Source organism: Drosophila simulans, chromosome 3R, assembly GCF_016746395.2.
Source record: "Drosophila simulans strain w501 chromosome 3R, Prin_Dsim_3.1, whole genome shotgun sequence".
Lineage (NCBI taxonomy): Eukaryota > Metazoa > Arthropoda > Insecta > Diptera > Drosophilidae > Drosophila > Drosophila simulans.
In genome coordinates, this window is record NC_052523.2 from 20899629 (window position 1) to 20919853 (window position 20225).

At 39.0% G+C, this 20225-nt stretch overlaps 1 protein-coding gene across 37 annotated transcripts in view; it reads left to right on the forward strand.

The window, feature by feature from the left end:
- Nucleotides 1-20225, forward strand: part of LOC6729447 (calcium-activated potassium channel slowpoke) — a 53406-nt gene that overhangs the window by 9458 nt on the left and 23723 nt on the right. For 16 of the 37 annotated variants that reach the window (XM_039295229.2, XM_039295230.2, XM_039295232.2 and 13 more), the window contains 7 exons: nt 2674-3012; nt 7437-7595; nt 7795-7906; nt 8188-8339; nt 8656-8823; nt 10264-10355; nt 20105-20215. In XM_039295229.2, coding sequence (XP_039151163.1) covers nt 2677-3012; nt 7437-7595; nt 7795-7906; nt 8188-8339; nt 8656-8823; nt 10264-10355; nt 20105-20215 — 1130 coding nt within the window. In that variant the 5' untranslated portion in view covers nt 2674-2676. Of the gene's footprint in view, nt 1-1306; nt 2077-2673; nt 3013-7436; nt 7596-7794; nt 7907-8187; nt 8340-8655; nt 8824-10263; nt 10356-12495; nt 12588-15267; nt 15360-20104; nt 20216-20225 lie in introns of those variants that run through there. The other 21 variants (XM_016177431.3, XM_039295219.2, XM_016177420.3 and 18 more) reach the window with 13 other exon arrangements.

The window sequence follows — 20225 nt, forward strand, 5'->3', positions numbered from 1 at the left end:
ACCTAACCGCCCAAGCATCGCAAAAAAATAGAGAGCAGCGAAAAAAAACGATACTGAAATAAAAACTATAAATAAAATGCACGCCACTGGCTTATGATGAGCATGATGATGGGATAGCAATGCAGGGATGCGAGGGCTAAGGGATGATGAGCAATTATGGCCAGTGGGGCAGCAGTGGAAAGTAGTGGAAAGTGGCGGCAGTGGCATGTGCAAACAAACTGGGCCAACTTGTTACCACGGCTGCCCCCGCAGGAAATAGCAAACAAAGCGCGTAAATTATGAAACGACAGCTAACTGGCGGCATGGCGTGACTCGCCCGAGTTAACTGAAGCAATGGCAGTAACGTTAACGTGCACGTTAACCTGGAGACACCCATCCACTGGATCCACCACCCACTTTTTGGGGACGAGTGCTGCCCGGGGGGACCATGGGGTCACCGAAGAAGGAATGCAAAAAGTGTGTGTATAGGCGCAGAGCACAAAACAAGAGACAAAACCAAAATACAAAAGCGAATAGAAGCGAACTCATAATTTATTTATTTATATTCGGCCTGCCGTTGTCTCTTCTTCTTTGTAACAATAATTCATTGTGGCCAACACATACGCACACACACACACAGGCATATGCTGGCTGCCCTTGCCAAGGGTTCCACCAATATTTGCATTAATCAAACGTTTTCCTTTAAACATTCCAACTGGAAATTGTACAAAACATATTATAAATATCGTTAGATTATAAGCAGAACTAGAAATTATTATATGTACCGCTTGAGAGAACAATTTACTGGACTAACTTAAGATTAAAAAACGAGCAAATATTATAAATAATATCAATATATTTTTACAACATAAAAATAATAGATTTAGCTTAACATCATGGCCAAAAGTTACTCTTAATTCACAGTTGGATTCCTTATAACTATTTATTCACTAATCCTTTAAATCCTTTTGGATCCGAGTGTCAAAAACTATAAGGTCATTCGAATTCGTTGTAACCCAACAGTTAGGGTATATCCTCTTTATTCCAATACCCAATTGAATTCGCCTCGTCTTGGCGCTCTGCCTTTTAATTAAATTCAAGTTTGTCGCCCGTCCTGACACTTTTCGCGGTCAGCCGTATAGCCAAATGCCCGTATAGCCGTATACAGCCGTACAGTCCGCCGGAGAGCGAGAGAGATGGCCGGAGAGTGGGTGAGCCAGAAAGAGAGAGGGATGGAGAGCTGTAGCCCCCAAAGGGGATATAGATAGATAGGAGCGGGCTCTTTGTAATCGTTGGAACCGTCCCGATGGCACTGGGGCAATTGGAAAACGGCTCGTTCAGTTGGTGGACGCCAGTTGTGCGGTTCGCTCGGTGCCTCCTTTTCACTTAGCTCGATTCTAGACTCTAGACTAGAATCGCGTGCGTGCCGCGTCGTGTGTGTGACATCCGCCATATATATATACTAATATATACGCCATATACTATACGTATATCTGTGGAACCGTTCCCACCCCCAAAATCCGTACAAATTGCAAATTCACATGCGTATGTGCAGTGATTCACCGAATGAGTGCGTTGGCCTCTGGCCGCAAGTTGTGAATACCCAGTGAATCCCAAGTGAATGCAGGCCATAACCACAATCCTAACCAGATTGTAGTATATGCATATATGTAGTTATGGTATTTGGCTGTATGGATCGTAAGATCGGTGCTGTGTAGTGGGCCTTTGCCCAGTGTTATGAGCACTTTTGTCGCCGTGCGTGTGTCGGCGGAGGAAAAGATCACTTTAAAAATAACAGATTTGTTTGATGCTATTTATAATAGACGGGCCAAGTTTTCGTTCCGTTTCGCATTGTGAGGCTGAGGCCTTTGGTGTTCCGAGATCTCGTTGGATCATTCGTATCTTTCGGATTTCCCAGCGTCTTCTATACTCTGGCACTCTAGTAGCCGGGCACTCGCCTGCACTTGAACGCCATTCGAATACGAATATCGTGGCATTATTAATTTGACAGCGTTTGTGTGTTCGAGTGTCGCAATGTAAACAGCCAAAATGGCAAGCGGTTTGATCGACACCAATTTCAGCAGCACATTGGCAAATGTAAGGATTGCACATAGAACACACTATATACCCCATGCACAGAGAGAACTTTCTCATTACAAGTTGTTAAACAAAAATGTGTAAATCAATCATGTAATTATAATAAGCAAAAGTTATAAAACATATTAATTTTAAGTAATTCACAAACCACCATATATAGTATAAAAAACATTTTTTGTCACATAAGTTAGATTTGTAAAGTAACCACCTGGAACTGCATATTTCATTAATATGTAAAATGACATTATTTTTCGCCTTCTTTTTGTTGTGTGCACAAATGAATACTGTTTTCGGCTAAGCAAACTAGAGACATTTATTCATGAACTCATTTCATTTATGCGCACCCTTGGCCAGGCACAAATTTTGTTTACATTCGCCAGCGTCGCCAAGTTGAGAAGAGTATATATATATATATATTGCGACCGAGTGTCTTCATATAGAAGGCATTTCGCCGATTCCAAATGTCAAGTGTATGACGTAAACAATGTTCCCGCCAGTTATCGTATTGATTTATGCTAATTATAGTTAGCTAATTGCCAGGCCATTGCAACCGAACTAATTGCTACCGCTTTTCGTATTCGAATATTGTGATTGCAGGGGATGTCGGGGTGTGATCAAAGCACTGTCGAATCATTGGCCGACGATCCAACAGATTCACCATTCGACGCCGATGATTGTCTCAAGGTGCGCAAGTACTGGTGCTTTCTGCTGTCCAGCATCTTTACATTCCTTGCTGGCCTGCTCGTGGTGCTGCTATGGCGAGCCTTCGCCTTCGTCTGCTGCCGCAAGGAGCCGGACCTGGGGCCCAACGACCCCAAGCAGAAGGAGCAGAAGGCATCCCGCAACAAACAGGAGTTCGAGGGCACCTTTATGACAGAAGCGAAAGACTGGGCTGGAGAGCTTATCTCGGGTCAAACAACAACTGGTCGAATTTTGGTGAGTACCCTACCCATTGGACGTCGTCCATTTATCATTTATGAGTCCCCCTTTTTTGTGTATGGTTCGGAAAGTTTGCCCGAGCATATGGTCATATTGCTACACTGCGGGAAATAGTAGTGAACTCTTATAGTAGAATTAAAGGAACATTTTTTAACTTGTAGAGTGCCTTTCGTTACTAGTCTGTTACTACATTGAATGTTACTTAAAGAAGCCTTTTTATGGAAAGACCTTATCATATATATAGACAATGATTTCTGTCATCTGAGGGATGAACTTAAGAACATCTCTACGTTTAAAGTATCATTTAGTATTGTTTTGGTTAAATAGAAAGACGGGTTATTGGGTCTGCATCAAGTAGAATCTTCAAGACAGTAAATATATAAAATTTATATAAATATAAATTTATGGCACGTGCCATAAATTTCTGCAAGTGCCATCTCTTTGAATGCCAAAACCCGCTGAATTATTCAGGGATCTAGTGGGTATAAGGAAAACACTGAGGCGTCCTTGTCCATCGTTGCAGCTGGCGAAAGTGCCATCGCCTTGCATTTGGAGCAGTTTCCAGGCACAATCGCCTCCATGCCACCAATGGCTGCCACTTGCGTGTGTAATTTGTTTGCGATTGCTGGAACTGCTGAATCGGTGGATTCGGGGGAACCATTTCGTGTCAACAGCGGAAGCAGCAAAGTAAATGCGCCATTTCCACGTACAATAAATACATGAGCACAAATTGAGCGGGAGGTGGGTGCAATTCGTGGGTTCATTTCAATTACACTCTGCCTGCGTAGGAATTAACTTCGATGGTTTTGTGGCACTTGCTCCACTTCCCTCACAACAGAGCGTTGGAAAACGTTTGCTTGTCCAAATATTACGCATACGTCATGGCGTACCGACCCATCCATTAACTGGCCTTAGTTAATTACTCACACTGGCTCAGCGGCAATTTAGTGGGTCTTATTAGGCATTGTGGTTTAATGCGCTCGATAAGTATTTCTAGATTTGATGTTGCCGACACATTGAGTGCGAGCTTATCAGCTGAATATTTGCATTTGTCTGGGCGTCTTTAGGTGGGAGGAATATCGCTGTCATGTGTGTTTAAATCCTCCATACTCCATGATAAAAAATATAAGCTTTTATGTAGTTATGAGTGAATTAGAATTTATCATTTTTGCTGAACATATTTCCCTGTACGATAAGCTTCGTTACAAGTAAACTTTGATTGCCTATTTGTAAGTTCTCGAGTGAACAGGATTCTTTGGCAAAAGTGACAAGCTCTGGCCGATTGTAAGGGGTCAAGGGTGGGACATCCATAACCTTGCACCACGCATCCGCCCATCCCCCCAATCCTCGCCAGGCAGCTCGACGCTGCCTCCTTGTCAACTGGCGCACAATGGCACAGCGGTGGGGAACGAGCATTGCCATGTAGCATGTGCTCACATGTGGCATCAAACGCACCCCCCGCTTTTCCGATTTCCCATTTTCCGACCGCCCGTCGCGTGGTTCGTTGTGTCTGGCACATGTATCGATAGTTTCGACTTCGTCCTGCGGCACTATGCTACTTTTTTATTAATTTATTATTATTATTTTTAATATTTTATTTAAAATTTATTCAGATTTACTTTACGGCTTGAATAAATGAAAATGCCTGTCGCTCTTGTAGTCAATTTGAACTTTTGGCTAATAACAATAAACGGGCTGCGAGGTATTTGTTGGGATTCAGTGGAGGAGCGGGTGGTGTTCGCCCAAGGAACCACAGCAAATAACAGTAAATAATATGGCAAATGCCAGGATAGAAGCCGTTTGAAAGGAAAATGCTAGCAGTAGGAAAATCGATGAAACAGCGCGCACATTTCCACTTTCACCCGCTGCGGAGTGGGTTGAAAGTGGGCGGGGAGAGTGGGTGGCAGATTGTGAATGTTTATTACCAGGCCTAGTCACCATTCGCTTGTAGTTGTGTGCCGGGCTTTGGCAGCCAATTGGCTTTGCTGTTTGGCAGACAGCGTCGAATTTCCTTTCCTTTCCCTTTGTTACCATATATGTGTGTATGTATGTATGTATGTATGTGTACGGCGGTGCAGCTGTTTTCGGAAAAGTCCTTTCGCCCATTCGTGTGGCGCCCTTTTTTGTGTGTTGTTTATCCTTGTTGTTGGGCGTTGTTATTGTGGCTGGCAAAATGAATGGCTTGCCATTTGGATATTACACAATTCGTGCCTGCTGTTTCTCCTTTTTATTTTTTTTGCCAGTTTTCTCCACTTTCCCCGAATTGCTTTGGTTTATTTCAAGATAGCGAAAACCTGCCATTTTTTTTTTACGCTTTTTATTGAACTATCCATGCAACTCTAAGCGGATTGAAGCCCCGCTGCAGGTGCTAATTGGCTTTGGTATGCAACTTCGATGCGGAAGTCGGCTGCAAGAGCTTAAATCCCAGCATTTACCACCATCCCACACCCACATCCGATTGCACTTGGTCACGCCACATATGTGAGTGCTGGAAAAGCTAAAAAAAAAGTAATAATAAACAGAGAATCCATAACATTTTAAAGTGCTGCAAGTGCTGCAAACAGAAATAGTGAAATTTATGTGAAGCAGATGTGCCACAGATTCATTTCAATTTTACAAAGAAACAATGAAAAACTTTTGGATTTCAGTTTGATTGACCTAACCAGCTATAAATTCAACCTACATGTATTTCTGTTTAATGACTTAATTTGTGGAGTTTACGTTGCCGTGCATTTAGTTGAGGCTATTAAATTGGTTGGCTCTCAAACGGATTGCTGTATTTGCGGCATTTTGGATAGAAAAAATAGCATTCGAGCTTTTTGCAGGGGGTGGGCCAACAAATCGAATTGAAATTGTTATGAGTGGGACACGTGTTTTCTCGCCTCGTGACCCAGATTTCCAGAATCGCGCTGATGCAATTTGATGGCAGCCAGGACTTAAGTGCTTTTCTCTCTGTGAACTCAGCTGCTCCGAGTGATTGACCCAGTTTTCATGTTTCCATTGGTCATACCAAGTTGGCTGAAAGTGGGTGGCTTGGTTTGGGTGAAAGTGAAGACGTCAGAGAAGAAGTTGTCGCCATATTGAAACCTGCATTTATTACCTTCTGTCCGTGACGTCAGATAAACGTGTAACGGTATGGGGCTTTCATTAGGTTTCCGTTTCCGACATCTTTGGGGATCAAGGCGGCGGCTAATGAAAGTGTCAGTTGCCCGGCACCACATGACGTATACGCAATGTGTGCAAAACTCTTTGCAATTTACTTGAAAATTCTAGTCTGTCTACCGAGATTAGCAAAGTTTTTCGTGCTGCCAAAAACTTTATTGCGCAACTAACAAGTTTCTAAGGAGATTGTGTGCTTGTGTAATTTGCATGCCAAGAAAAAGCCGCAGAGCAAGAATAATGAGCAGTCCGACCGGGCCAAGACATTTCAATTTATGGCCCTAAGTAAATAGCTTGCGTGCCGGTTTCGTGCCAAATTTAGTTTTTCCTTCTTTTCTCTGCTCTATGGCACTTCGCTTTCGATTATCCACGTAATTACGAAACGATAGTACCGACAATTACAATTACAATTACATTGGCATTATGTATGGGAATATACCTATAGCATATACTAAGTAAAGTGCAGCCGGCTGAAGTTGAACTACCTCGATTGGCCTCTACGAAAAAAGTGTTGTTTTTAGTTGGCACACAGCCCTGACATTTAACTAGCCACCTCAGCACCCACGGATTTTCATCCTTCTCGGAAATTACCTTGTAAAACTTTCATGACTGCCGCAGATTTATCAACGGGTTCGTTCCGACTAATTGCCCCAGCAGCCGCGCATTTTCTGGCCGGACGTTGTCCTTTCGTCCGTTCGTCCTTTAGCCATGAATCAAATGATCCGTAAGAACCGGAGTCCGTGGCCAGTGCCAAAGTGTGCAATTAAAAATGCACATTACTGCGGTTTTTCCTCTCCGAGGGTAGGGACAACCATTTCCGATTATCCTTTCCCTTCAGGCCGTCCTTTTCCTCTTCTTTCCTTGCCATTCCTTGCCTTTTGCTTTTCCAATTTCCTCCTTTTTTTGGGGGTGTTGGGTGGAGTGGGCTGCTGTTGAGTTCAATGGAGCGTTCGAATGCGGTTGTCATCTGACAAGGCCGTGATTTATGGAACAGAAATGTACCAGCTGCTCATATTTGTAAGGCAGTTGTGTGTGGGTTTATTTTGTAACAGCCAATGAATTTATGAGTTATTAAATGAGCTTGGTGTTCTCTTAAGCAGAATAACTCATGTCATGTGGGGGGTACTTTAATTTACAAAATCGAAAAGGAAAATATGTTTTATAGCTCGTACTTATAAGCTGTTATTGGAGACCAATCTAAACAATTTAATGTGGTTTGTAAACATCCTGATTTTTTATTCATTTTCTATTTACTTTTGCAGGTCGTACTCGTGTTTATACTCAGCATTGCATCCCTCATTATATACTTTGTTGATGCATCTAGCGAAGAAGTCGAAAGATGCCAAAAGTGGAGTAACAACATTACTCAACAGATCGATCTCGCATTCAATATATTTTTTATGGTTTACTTTTTTATACGAGTAAGTTGCCGACGGCCAATTGGACAGACAGACACACACACACACTGACACACTGACCACACCAGCGCACACACTGAGTTGATTTAAGAATAATTTGAATCAATTGGTATGGAGCGATGATGATTTTGATATTTTGGTTTATGCGATAAATTCTTAAAAACTCTTTCGTTTTTTTTTTAATCTGACAATCTTCTTACAGTTCATAGCGGCGTCCGATAAGCTTTGGTTTATGTTAGAAATGTACAGTTTTGTAGATTATTTTACAATACCCCCGTCCTTCGTATCAATATATTTAGATCGAACATGGATCGGTAAGCGAAACAATCCCTCTTAAATTAACCTATCACAATGAAATTCCAAAAATGTTATATGCATACAAATCGGTGTTGCTCAATCAATTGGAAATCAATCAGATTCCCAAATGTATATAGATATCCTTTACACACACACTATAAAACACATAACAGCCACACATGAAGACCCGAATAAAACAGTGTCCTGATCGATTTGTATGCATGCAATGTGCTCTACTCGACATGAAACATACGCCTGTATGCAATTGTGTATATACCTTGTGTATTATCGTGAACAGGTCTTCGATTTCTTCGAGCGCTACGTCTCATGACTGTTCCAGATATTTTACAATATTTAAACGTACTAAAAACATCGAGCTCCATACGCTTGGCTCAACTAGTATCAATTTTTATATCCGTGTGGTTAACAGCAGCGGGCATTATACATCTGGTATGTAGAAACACACACACATACACAAACACTCGACACACATACACTCACGCGCGATCGGTTGTGCCTGTGTGTGGGTGACTCTGTGATGGGTTTGCAGTGTGTGTGCGAGAAGCCAGTTTCGAATATTACGCATACGCCGCGTTGCAGCCTGCTACAGAGCCCCAAAACCAGGCACCTTCGAGACGCCACAAGATTTACGAACATATATGTATCTGTTTCGATGTGTTTATGGAGTGTCCAACCGATAAGGACTTTCGATGACCTGATCCGCTGATGCGGCTGATAATTGCATTTGCATTTACTTAAAATTTAGCTGGAGAACTCTGGCGATCCGCTGGATTTTAATAATGCTCATCGTTTATCGTATTGGACCTGTGTCTATTTCCTAATTGTGACCATGTCAACGGTAGGATATGGTGACGTTTACTGTGAGACTGTCCTGGGAAGAACATTTCTCGTGTTCTTTCTGCTCGTCGGCTTGGTAAGTTCGCAACGCAAATGCACAAGTGCAAAAAAATCAAAAAACAAAGAAAAAAAAGAATATATAGAAAAGTAAAACCACAACCCGTCTGAACACAAACAGCAGACATACCGATAAGTCTAAGCCTTCTTTTAGTTCTAACCGAGTACGTATATAATATATATACCACATATATTATCCAGATGTAGCCAGTGTTTCTCTCTCCTATCTCTGTCCGCCCATTGATGTCGATGCCCATTGAGTTTAGGCCCGGCCGATGCGGGATTGGAAGTGCTGAAGTGTGTGAATGATTTAAGTTTTGGTTGCCGCCTAATCTACTACTTACCACTAGTACAGTTGTGCTCAGAAACCATAGTTGAGTAGCCAAAGCAAGAGCAGTATCAGTATCCGTATCCGTATCAGTACTAGCCAGAGTGTAGCACTCTTGATACTCTATACTCTATACTCAATAATCGATACTGAGTTCGAACTCTTTTAGACGTAACCATATAGTAACCATGCGTTGACCCTGTTGCCCTTTGACCTCTCTCTCTCTTACTCTTACGTAACTTTAGACTTAATACTCAATACATTTGTTAATTGCATTTCTACTATGTACATGCCACGTTATGTAAATACATAGAACGACTTAATACCGCTGCACAAGTTATGAATTATGGAACTTTATTTGAGGCCCTTCGGCTGAGTTTCGTATTTGCGTTTATCCAACCAAAGTTTCGTTAGCTTAACTCATCACCCAAGCTTAACGCGTTTTCTTTTTTCCGTCCCCTAACACGAACAAACACACGCTCACACACGCCCGGATATATCTGCTACATATATCCATCCGATATCCACAAGATATTATATCTTATATACAGCTGGGGGCACTCGACTCATACGCTCACGCAGCCCCATTCAATACTTTCTCCCATAATCGATACTTATGCATGCAGTTACCTTATCACTTTTGAGTTGAAACTTTCGATATGCCTTGGTTTTTGTAATGGAAGATTCGTAGACACCAAACACCAGAAATACCCAACACACACAGCCCAGAGTGAGGACAATATGTTTCAGGGATCCTTTGGTTAGGATAGGAGCTTTTCCAATACATTATCCAGTATATTATCCAAAAGTTAATGTTCTTGCATGCTTTAATGCTGGCTGCCGCATATTTGTGTAACCAATGGACCGATCCAGAACGCTTTTAGGCATCCTTAGAAATCCTTTGGGTGTGAATGTCCTGGCCTGACTTCGTACCCACCAGAAAACCGCCTTCTGCGTTTCCGATTCTTTTTTTTTTGTTGGTCCTTACCGCCCAAGTGAACGTAATCAAAGCATAGTGATAACAACTAGACTAAGCCTAAGACACAATCACTATATTTAAATCCTAACCAGTACATATATTTTTGCTGAATTGATTTTTGTTAATTTCGTGTACGATGGAATATATTTTAGGCAATGTTTGCCAGCAGTATACCGGAGATAATTGAACTCGTCGGTAGTGGCAATAAGTATGGCGGTGAACTGAAAAGAGAACACGGAAAGAGGTAGTCTATAAAAACTATAATTAAATCCAATAAAAAAAAACATAATAATCGCATTCGATGTGAAAAACACAAAGCCACATTCTAAAGATAATCCACAAAAAGTTATAAATCGCAATAAATCTAAAAGTATAACATAAAAAGATATATATAAACCTTACCAAGATAGCAAAATGCTTATAGTGAGGAACTACCATCTGATGAGGACTGTTATCTTAAGATATTCCAAACAAAATTCAAAGAGTTAGGATCGGTTGAAGTACAAAAGAAAACTTTTGTAAAAAACACACATTCTTAGTATTTTAAGCCCATCTAGGGCGAAGTAAAACTCCAATTAGATAAATCACTAAGTCTTAATATTGATCAAAGTCGATAAATTAAATAGTCTGTTACCCTTTCACTTTGTTTCCCTAATTTCATTGTATCTCTAAGATCGCATATACAGTTGACTTACCCGCATCAAAAAAGTAGTTCAGCCGACTCTTAAGTCGTCCGTTTTAAACTATTTTGTTCCTTGATAAATATGTATTTCGAAAACCGAAACAGATATGACATTTGATAAATCATCAAACAAGTAATAAAAGTAAAGTACAATTTTATCATTCGATTCTTACTTTGGTTCGTCCTTATTTATTATAATTTTTAAACATTTTTGTTGCCTCGCAGTCAGAGACATTTCAGCAGATTCGAAAACACATCGTTCTATTTGTACAAGCCATTAAACATTTTAATGTTCCATTTACTTAGGTTTGGTTTTCCAATTTTATTTGTTTATTTTCCTTGGTACTTGCGTTCCTCCTAATTTGTTTCGTTTCGTTAAACATTTTTATTGAACTCTTTGGCAATGTCTATCATATAAATCACTTTGTAGGCAAGCGTGAGTTCATTTTGGCCATTTTACTTTGGATTTTGTCTGAAGTGTAAACATGTTTTATTCAAGATATTATCGTTTGACACTTATACTTTGCCATGCTTTAAACGTTTCGTATTAACACCAGAGTTATGATACAAGATATGCGTTTATCAATTTGCAATAGTTCAAGGTTCATATATATATTTATTTCGATATCCTAAAGCATTTGTGCAATCTACTTAGGCGCATTGTTGTACCACATCCCACACAGATTTATAGAGCCCCCACTTATGAACATTTAATCTACAACACCAGTCCCCATAAAAAAGCATCGGTCACGCATTGAATAAAGTAACTAAACTATCCAAAGTCATGACACGTAATTCAAATCGTATTTTCTTGAAGAGAGCAAACTCCAGCCACTTTGCAAGATTTGTATTATTCAATTCATATTTACCCTTTATTCCTACTAAATATGTTACTTCATTTGTCAGTCTCGCTGGTCCATTTACTTAAAGTAAATTCGGTGAACCGAAGAATTGCTTTCCCATCATCCTACTACTTATTCAATCCGAAGATTCGGAAGCGTACCTACCCCTTAATACTCATAGTAAAATGTAATTAGGATTGTACAAAGTACGGTATTTGAATAGCGTAACGACTAGCGCGCACTACCAATAATATTTTCAGATGACTTATAGGCGGGATCCTGCTCCCCACGAGCATCTCGACTCCAAAATTTGTCTCTGTCTAGGCCCCAGCACTGTCGTGTATTGTAAACTACAAATGTAAATTATTAGTTGTAACCAAGTAAGAGTACAGTAAATAGATGCGAACGAATTGCGAACTCGTGGCGAGAAATCGTGTAAAGTAATGTACAATTAGCCTTAAAGTATCTGTATCTGTATCTGATGGAGTGCGTGCCGAGTATGTGAATCGGTGTAAATAAGCGAGTGAGTGCGATGTGAGTGCATAGAGTGAGTGTGAGTACTGCGTATGTGAGTATGAATCAGAGCTTAATTGCGGGTTGAGCGGTTCCCATTCTGCACTGTTCTTCGTCGTCAGCGTCAACGTCGTCTAAAAATAATAATTTTGTCCATTTCTTTTAAAGCCACACGAACACTAACACTGCATAGATCAAATTTGTTAGCCCAGAACAGAACAAAAACCAACCAAACCAGTTAAAAACAAAAAAAATAACGAAAAAAAATAACAAACTGAACTGAACTGAATCTCCTTTTTTGGCACCTCTCAATCAATCTAAATGTGTATGTGTGTTGTTGAATTTAGGCCGTTTTCGCTAGTTGGATACCAGAAATCACTGAACTGGCTGCCCAAAGAAGCAAATATGGTGGAACATATAGCAAGGATCCTAGAAAAAGGTACACGAACACGTTGCTGGCTGTACCGCTAAGAGAAATTACCAAAACAATACAACACGAAAATATCAAGATAAACAAGAAATGATTATAAATGCAAACAAATACCAAAAAAAAAAAAAAAAACACCGCAGCAATCGAAGAGTCTTGAATTCTATTTGTATTACAACATTTTCTTTACCTAACTTCAGTCAATGAACCAACCAGCTTACTTATTATTTCATTTGATTTCTTATTTTTCACATTGTTGTTGAACATTTTTATCGACGTTACCTGGAATTGCATAAAAATGACAAACTCTGATGGCAACAAACGAGTAACGAAAATTGTTGCCAGGGCTTGCGACCAAATTAAAAACAAAATACTTATCTTGTTTTGTTATTTTCATAAAGCTAAACCAAAGAAAAAGAAAGAATTAAGAAAAATCAATTAGGACTTGAAAGGCATTGGTTTCTTGGCGGCATGTGTCTGTATTTAGTATTGAAAAAGGAAACACATTCAAAGAATCATGGCAAAAATTACACCGAAATCCAGGGAATAATCGATTCCGTACAAGAGATATAATTTATGTAATTTACTTGTCAAATCCTTCTGTAATTCTCGTTGTCGTTTACACACATTATACTTATTGTTTGAAACTATGGCTTCATTTTTGCGTGCGTTTCATTATTAGGCTTATTGTTAGCTAGACAGAAAAATTGTAAAAGTTCATAAATTGCTTAAACCATCAAAGAAGTATCGTTAAACAAAAATGTTTCTCCTGTTTGGCGCCTGTGGGTATGCAACACTTTTTGTCGTCCAAATTTCGAAATCTCTGGGTCGTCTTACCCCTAATCTTTACTGTACATTAATTGCAGACCTTTTGCTAATTAACCAAAGTTTTATCGATGGGCTCCCGCATTTGTTGTGTTCGATATTTGAAGCATGCACATTTCAAACTTTTGCTAGACAACAAAAACCTACACACTACATTTTCCAGCAAATAGTTTACAGAAGTATTTGAAAAGGGCTCCCCAGGCGAAATGGACTTTTGTTCCAATGAATATTTAAAAAGGGCTAGACTCGCTGCATTTGAAAAGTGTAATTTTTGAGTTCGCCTTTGGTTTCTGTTTAGTTTTGACTTTGGATTTTGATTACAACCGTACATACTATATAGAGCAGAGCCACTATTGCGTGTTTTTATGCAACTTCAGCTGCGTCATTGATTTTGAGTTCGAAGTGTTAAGATCCAAAACTAGCGCTGAATCAATATACATATGTAAGAATATATATACATATATGTTCTCTTAACTGGCTTCTTATTTAGTTACCGAAATGCATTTTTATTGACTCGTTTGTTTGTGCGTTGGTTTCATTATATTTCGATTTTCTAAGTTCGGTTGAAACACACTTACACCCAGTTGCTGCTTTAGTTCCCGCATAGAGTTTTGAGTTTCCAATGTGAATATGATTTCCATATGTTCTCCACTTGTTCCTATATGCGATACATACATAAATAAAGTTGCAGTAGTTACGATTTTTGCAATTTCAACTTATCCAACGTACTATATCGATTACTTGTAATTTATTTACCATACCAATACGAAACTAATTCCACACCTTACCTAATCGAACAATTTAATCATCTATATTTCAAAGTCGTTAATTTGCTTGCACCCACTTTGTATGCCGCAGCCACGCATAAAAATATAAAACTAAAACTTAAAAAAAAACGAAACGAAACCAGTACGAAACCGGCGCCTGTTTGGCGTTGAAATATGTTTTTATGACTATCATCATTTAGATAAAAATCAATTATATTTGTATATCAGTAAAGAGTTGCAGTATCCGTATCCTTTGATCGTATTCAGTATCAGCATCATGACCTCACATTATCTGTAACTCTTTCCCGTTCCGAACCGATTCCCACCCGATACGATACCCAACACTCACACACATACGTGCGGTTTAGTCTGTTAGAGTGTTAGCATCACCCGATTTGAGTAGTCCTAGTCTAGAGTTTAGGCACTGAAACCCACCACAAAGATGAAGTCGAAAGTCAAATGGCCGTCGATGTGTGTGCGTGTGTACTTGGCACCGAGTTACTAGGCGTTACTGCTCCACCTAGTCTTTGAATATGTTTACTATATATACTATATGTACGTATGTTCCGTAATCTAACCACACAACACGTAACCCCAAGAAACCATTAGAGCCATAAGAAACTAGGTGCAAGCCGCTGAAGTGGCCCATCGATTTATGAAGATAATAAGACCGATTTGTTACATGCCTTTTGTTTCGTTGATATCATTTTGATTTTCCTTGTTTACGATCGAAGACATAACAATAACTTCTAGTCTGGTTCAACGAAGCGGCAACAACCAGAGCCAAAACAACAAGAAACACCAAGAGGAGCTCCGTATGAGATATATCCGAAATGATCCACTTGACTGCGTTTATCATGTACTTATTTAGGAGTCCTTCTTCGAGTCTGCCGAACCCATTCCCCCATCATACTCTCTGTTTCTCTAACTCCTCTCTGCTGATCCTTCGGGCCACTTTCTCTGTCTCTTGTGTCCTGTGTCAAACGAAATTTGTGTAATGCTTTTTTATTTATGTTAAACAACAATCAAAAAAAAAAAACATAAAACCGAATAGATCAAAAATACTTCACTGTCATCATTATCTTTCATACTGTAAACAGGCGATTTTTGCAAGTTGTATACCTGAGATTATAGACTTGATTGGAACAAGAGCCAAATATGGGGGCACATTAAAAAATGAAAAAGGGCGAAGGTGAGACAAACCAAATTTTCTTACAATCAAATCGTAAACAATTAATCAACAAACTGATTAAACCAAAAATTATATAAAAAAACTACTACTACAACAACAACTACAATAAGACTACTACCACAAAAATAAAATACCAATCATAATTTTTAAGCCAACAACCAATTTTCAAAACTAACCAACAACGAGCATTTATGTTTCCAAAAGTAAACACCAAATCAAAATGAAATTTCTGCCAAAAGCAGTCAAATAAACAGTGAAACGATACCAATTGAAAGAATTTACTTTTAGTTTGCGCTTCATTCATGCCAAACGATTTGCGAGTGTGGAAAAGTAGCTGAAATTTGATTTTGATTCTACCAATAGATACACACCAGCCTAACACCAGCCATCCACACTAAAAGCCACCACAAACATGGCCAATCCAATCCAATCCAACCAACCAGCCAACCAAGAACCCACCAATACCAAAACCAATCCAATCACTGTAATCATCATCAGCAACTCAAGCGACACATACAATATATTACTCATACGCCCGGTGGGACCGCTTGGAAAGCTCTGGACGGCACATAAACAACACAGTGACAACACACAGCATTTGTACATTCCAACTATCCAGGCCATCAATCAAATTCAGCCAATCAATCAATCAATCACCCAGCCCAAATTCAAAACATTTAATCGATCAAACACTCACCACCACCGCAACAACACCACCAACAACAACAAACAGCCACGGAATATAAAACACCCACACAGCAATTGAAAAAAAAAGCCGAAATCAACAAGAAAATTTTAACTAAAATACTCATATTGCTTATATGAAAAAAGAACAACAAGTGTATGTTTTAGTTCTCGAACAACTCATTTTGTGTTGGTTGTACTTCAGTTGATTTCCTTTTAGTTTTGCGACCTAGACGTATCTACATACGTAGTTTCAAAAAAAATATATATATAAAAGGTAACTTAGGACGTAACCCCCTTGGAAATGGGGGGCTGTGCCGGGTTATGCATTAGTTTCATTACTTTTACCTGAGTTTCGCCCATCGATTTGCGTTTTCATTTGCCAGTTTTGATTTTTGTGTTCTTTGAATTGGCATTTTGCAGATTTGATCGTATTTGAGAATCGTACCACATACAATCAATTGTTTCGTACTTAAAATACTGTTCTGAGTGTATCTACTATATCATGTGCGTACTCTTAACTACCAAATGCTATCTTGTTGTGAGTTTCCATACTACATCCTCAATTTGAACGCCAAATTATCAACTTACTCTTCTGCTACTTTCTACTCTCTATATCGTACTCGTACATCCTGATCTTGAACCTAAATTCTTTAGCTCCTAACTTTTCGTTTGATTTGCACGTTCGTCTTCAGTTCCGAATAAACGCGGCTTAATCGTGTACGATTTACAATTTTGGGTATATTGTTTAAATATTATTCTTTGGTTGATCTAGAAACGAATTGGATAATTGGATAATTTGCAGGTCGACCAAGCGAGTGTGAAGTCAGAGCTGATGATTGGCATTAATCGAAATTCAATATGCGTATACTCTTAAGTTTTTCTCTTTTTCTGTATGCCATATCATCCTAGCCTCGTTTTGCATTTGTATTAGCCCTTGAAGTGAATCAGTGATTGGTGTTTATTATTGTGTTACATTATCGTAATTGTCTATATAGTCCTTGCTATCGAAGTCGTAACTCGTATATATATATCTATATACATAAATAAATATACATGCGTATATGTATATCCACCTAAACGATTTAACATTGAACGATAATAATGCATACTAAATACAATAATAATAATAATAATAATATTGATTCGATTGTATACGTAAATGTTAGAATCCATATAATTCAAAATGTACACACACACATGCATAGAGTCGAACTCTCTATAGACTTTCTCTCCCCAAGTACAGACAGCAATTTGTAAATACCAAACAATTTCCACGGAAGACTTCAATTTGCTCAATATTTTTGGCTAGAAAATGTACAATATTAGAACACACAGCTTGCGAACTGGCTTTGACATCTTGGCCAAAATCAGCAGGCAGCTGCCATCTGAGAAACGGATTAAACATCGATGTGTGTGTAAAGCGAATCAATGAAACGTATCAATCAATAAAACCCATATATCTTTCCCGAATACTATACTCTTACTCTCTGCCTCTCTATATATTCATATCTTTCTCTCTTCAAACCTTCAATCAGTTATCAGATACTATCAGTGTTGTAGTTCTTGGAAAACTTGTATACATCCACACGCATCTACTCTATACTCTTATGGTTTTGATACTTTCCTCTTCTGTTCACAAACTTTCGTTTTATCGAACATTCGAATACAACGGTATGATGAAGTAATAAAGAGATAAACAACCATAACCTACAGCACACACACACACACACACACAGATTATACAATGCGAATCGGATGAAACTGTAACTCCACTCCAACCCACTTTTGTCGTAAACTCAGTGTTGTGTATGGATGCGCTCGGCGATTTCATTTGATTTCCTTTGCCCACCTTGTTCGGATCAGGATTAAGATCGAAAGCAAAGTACCAATCCAAATCAGGATCAGGATGAGGATCAGGTAGGAGGTCCAGGACGATTAGATATGCGGTTATGATGCGCGGCCCCTGTTCTCTAGCTAAGGAACCTAACTCCTCCGATGAGGACAGTTCAAATTCTGATTCTGAGTGTACCATCCGTATCCGTAATCGCAACCGAACCCGACTCCACCACTGCATCCGTATCCGTTAACCGTAACCGTAACCGTATCCGTATCCGTATCCGAGCCCCTCCAAATCTCTACATACACACATCTCCTGTCTCTCTCTTCAACGCTGTCTCTCTTTCAAGATCTCTCCTATCCACAGTTTTTGATTTCCTCAAAAGATCCACTCACATTCATTGCACATTTGTGAGCGATAGATTTGGCGCATTGAAATCGACTTTTGTTTTTTCTTATTCTGAGCAGCAATTCTGTATATGAAAATAAAACAATGAAAATGCGTGGCCAGGCATCAAATATGTTAAACCTTCTCACTCTATATTATATCATTTCAAGAAAAAAAAACCAAACCTTTAATTCCAAACGTCACCATTCGTTTCTTTAGCTGCAGCAATGAAAAGAAATACAAGCAACACCAGAACTAATCGAATGTAGTGCCTTTACCTTGTTCCTTTGTTCTTTAAATGCAAATTGAAGTTCTTCTTTCGTTTTAGCGAACTAGTCGAGCACCGTTTTTTATTGCCACCGTAGAGGTAAAAAGTTGCCTTGCATCCGGATTTGATCTGCAAAAATGGATTGAACATACATCAGATCACAATCATGACATCGATCATTCAATTTAGATTTTTCTTGTACTGACTTTTTGTTAAATATTTCTACGAACGAAGACTTATGTCGTTTTCCTCAAGGACTATTATCCTTTGACTTTCATCGACATTGTAGCTACAACCGTAGGTGTATAGTAATCGTGAACTATGCGATATAGTTCGCTGATTCTCAACGCACATCCACAAACTCACTAAATCACAAACATCCAACACTCGAAAAAATAATGTAGAAGTATGCATGTGTAGTGGCACTGACACTCACTTTTTACTTGGTATGGGAAGAATGCCTGCCCGGTTTGCCTGACTGCCTGATTGCATGACTGTGACTACAGTAAATACCCAAAATCAAATAATCTATTGTATAATTAGCACCCGTAGAAGTAATTTATATACCTGGAATGAGCGTAGTGTATTATACAATGTGTATATAGAAAACAAATGCGTTGGCCAGTTGCTGACTACTTTTGATGCTTTACTTGATGCATGTAAGTTGATTGCAACCGAAAATGGTGTGCGTAGCTAAGCCTTTATAGTACCTAGAACAATATTGATTTCCGATAATCGTTTATATATAAACTTATCATTTCGATTGGCGAACTGCAGCGGCAGAGTGCCGAAAATGCGGCGACAAGATCCTCATTTTGTGACTTTTGATTTATTGCCATTGATTGATTTGTGTACAAGCCCCTGGGGTAGCAGACTAAATTCATGCATTTTGCATTTATCATTTAAGTTTTTAGTTTCAATTATGAGTTCGTGTATTTTGTATAATTTTGATAAATGTTTGTTTCCTAAGAAAATGCAAAGTAATTATACTTTACCACCAAATAATACTGACAAGCCATAAAGATAATCATAACCAGGCAACGATAAGCAGTTGATAAATAATACAAACAGATCAAAGCATAATCAATATAAAGAAATATACAGAAATACGAACAATGAATATACTCGAATCTATAACCTCACCGAAGAACATGCACTCATTCGAACACATTCAAAGCACTCAAACACACGCACACGACACACTGACAACACACACACGCACACATGTACTATATTATGGACTTGGCTTCATGGCAGCTCAATGGAATGTGATTAAATCTGAGATAATAATCTAATAATTCGGCTAAGAAAGTGAATTTAATTTCATGACTTGAACTAAATTCATTTTTCTTTTTTTCCGCTTTAATCGCACACTAACACTGAAACACCGCAACACACACACACACACACATGCTCATTTGAAACACACACATACGTCACACATGTACAGAGCTTAAGTGCATTCCACACTAGATTTAAGTAAAATTGTTGCATTAATCGTTTGAAGCGCTGCCAATTTAAGGAACTAATCTATTTTTCTATCTACCCCACCCTCAACAACACAAGACATATTGTGGTATGCGGTCATATAACATACGAATCCGTGTCGCATTTCCTGAAGGACTTCCTCCACGAAGATCGGGAGGATGTCGATGTCGAAGTGGTCTTTCTCCATCGGTAAGTCCAT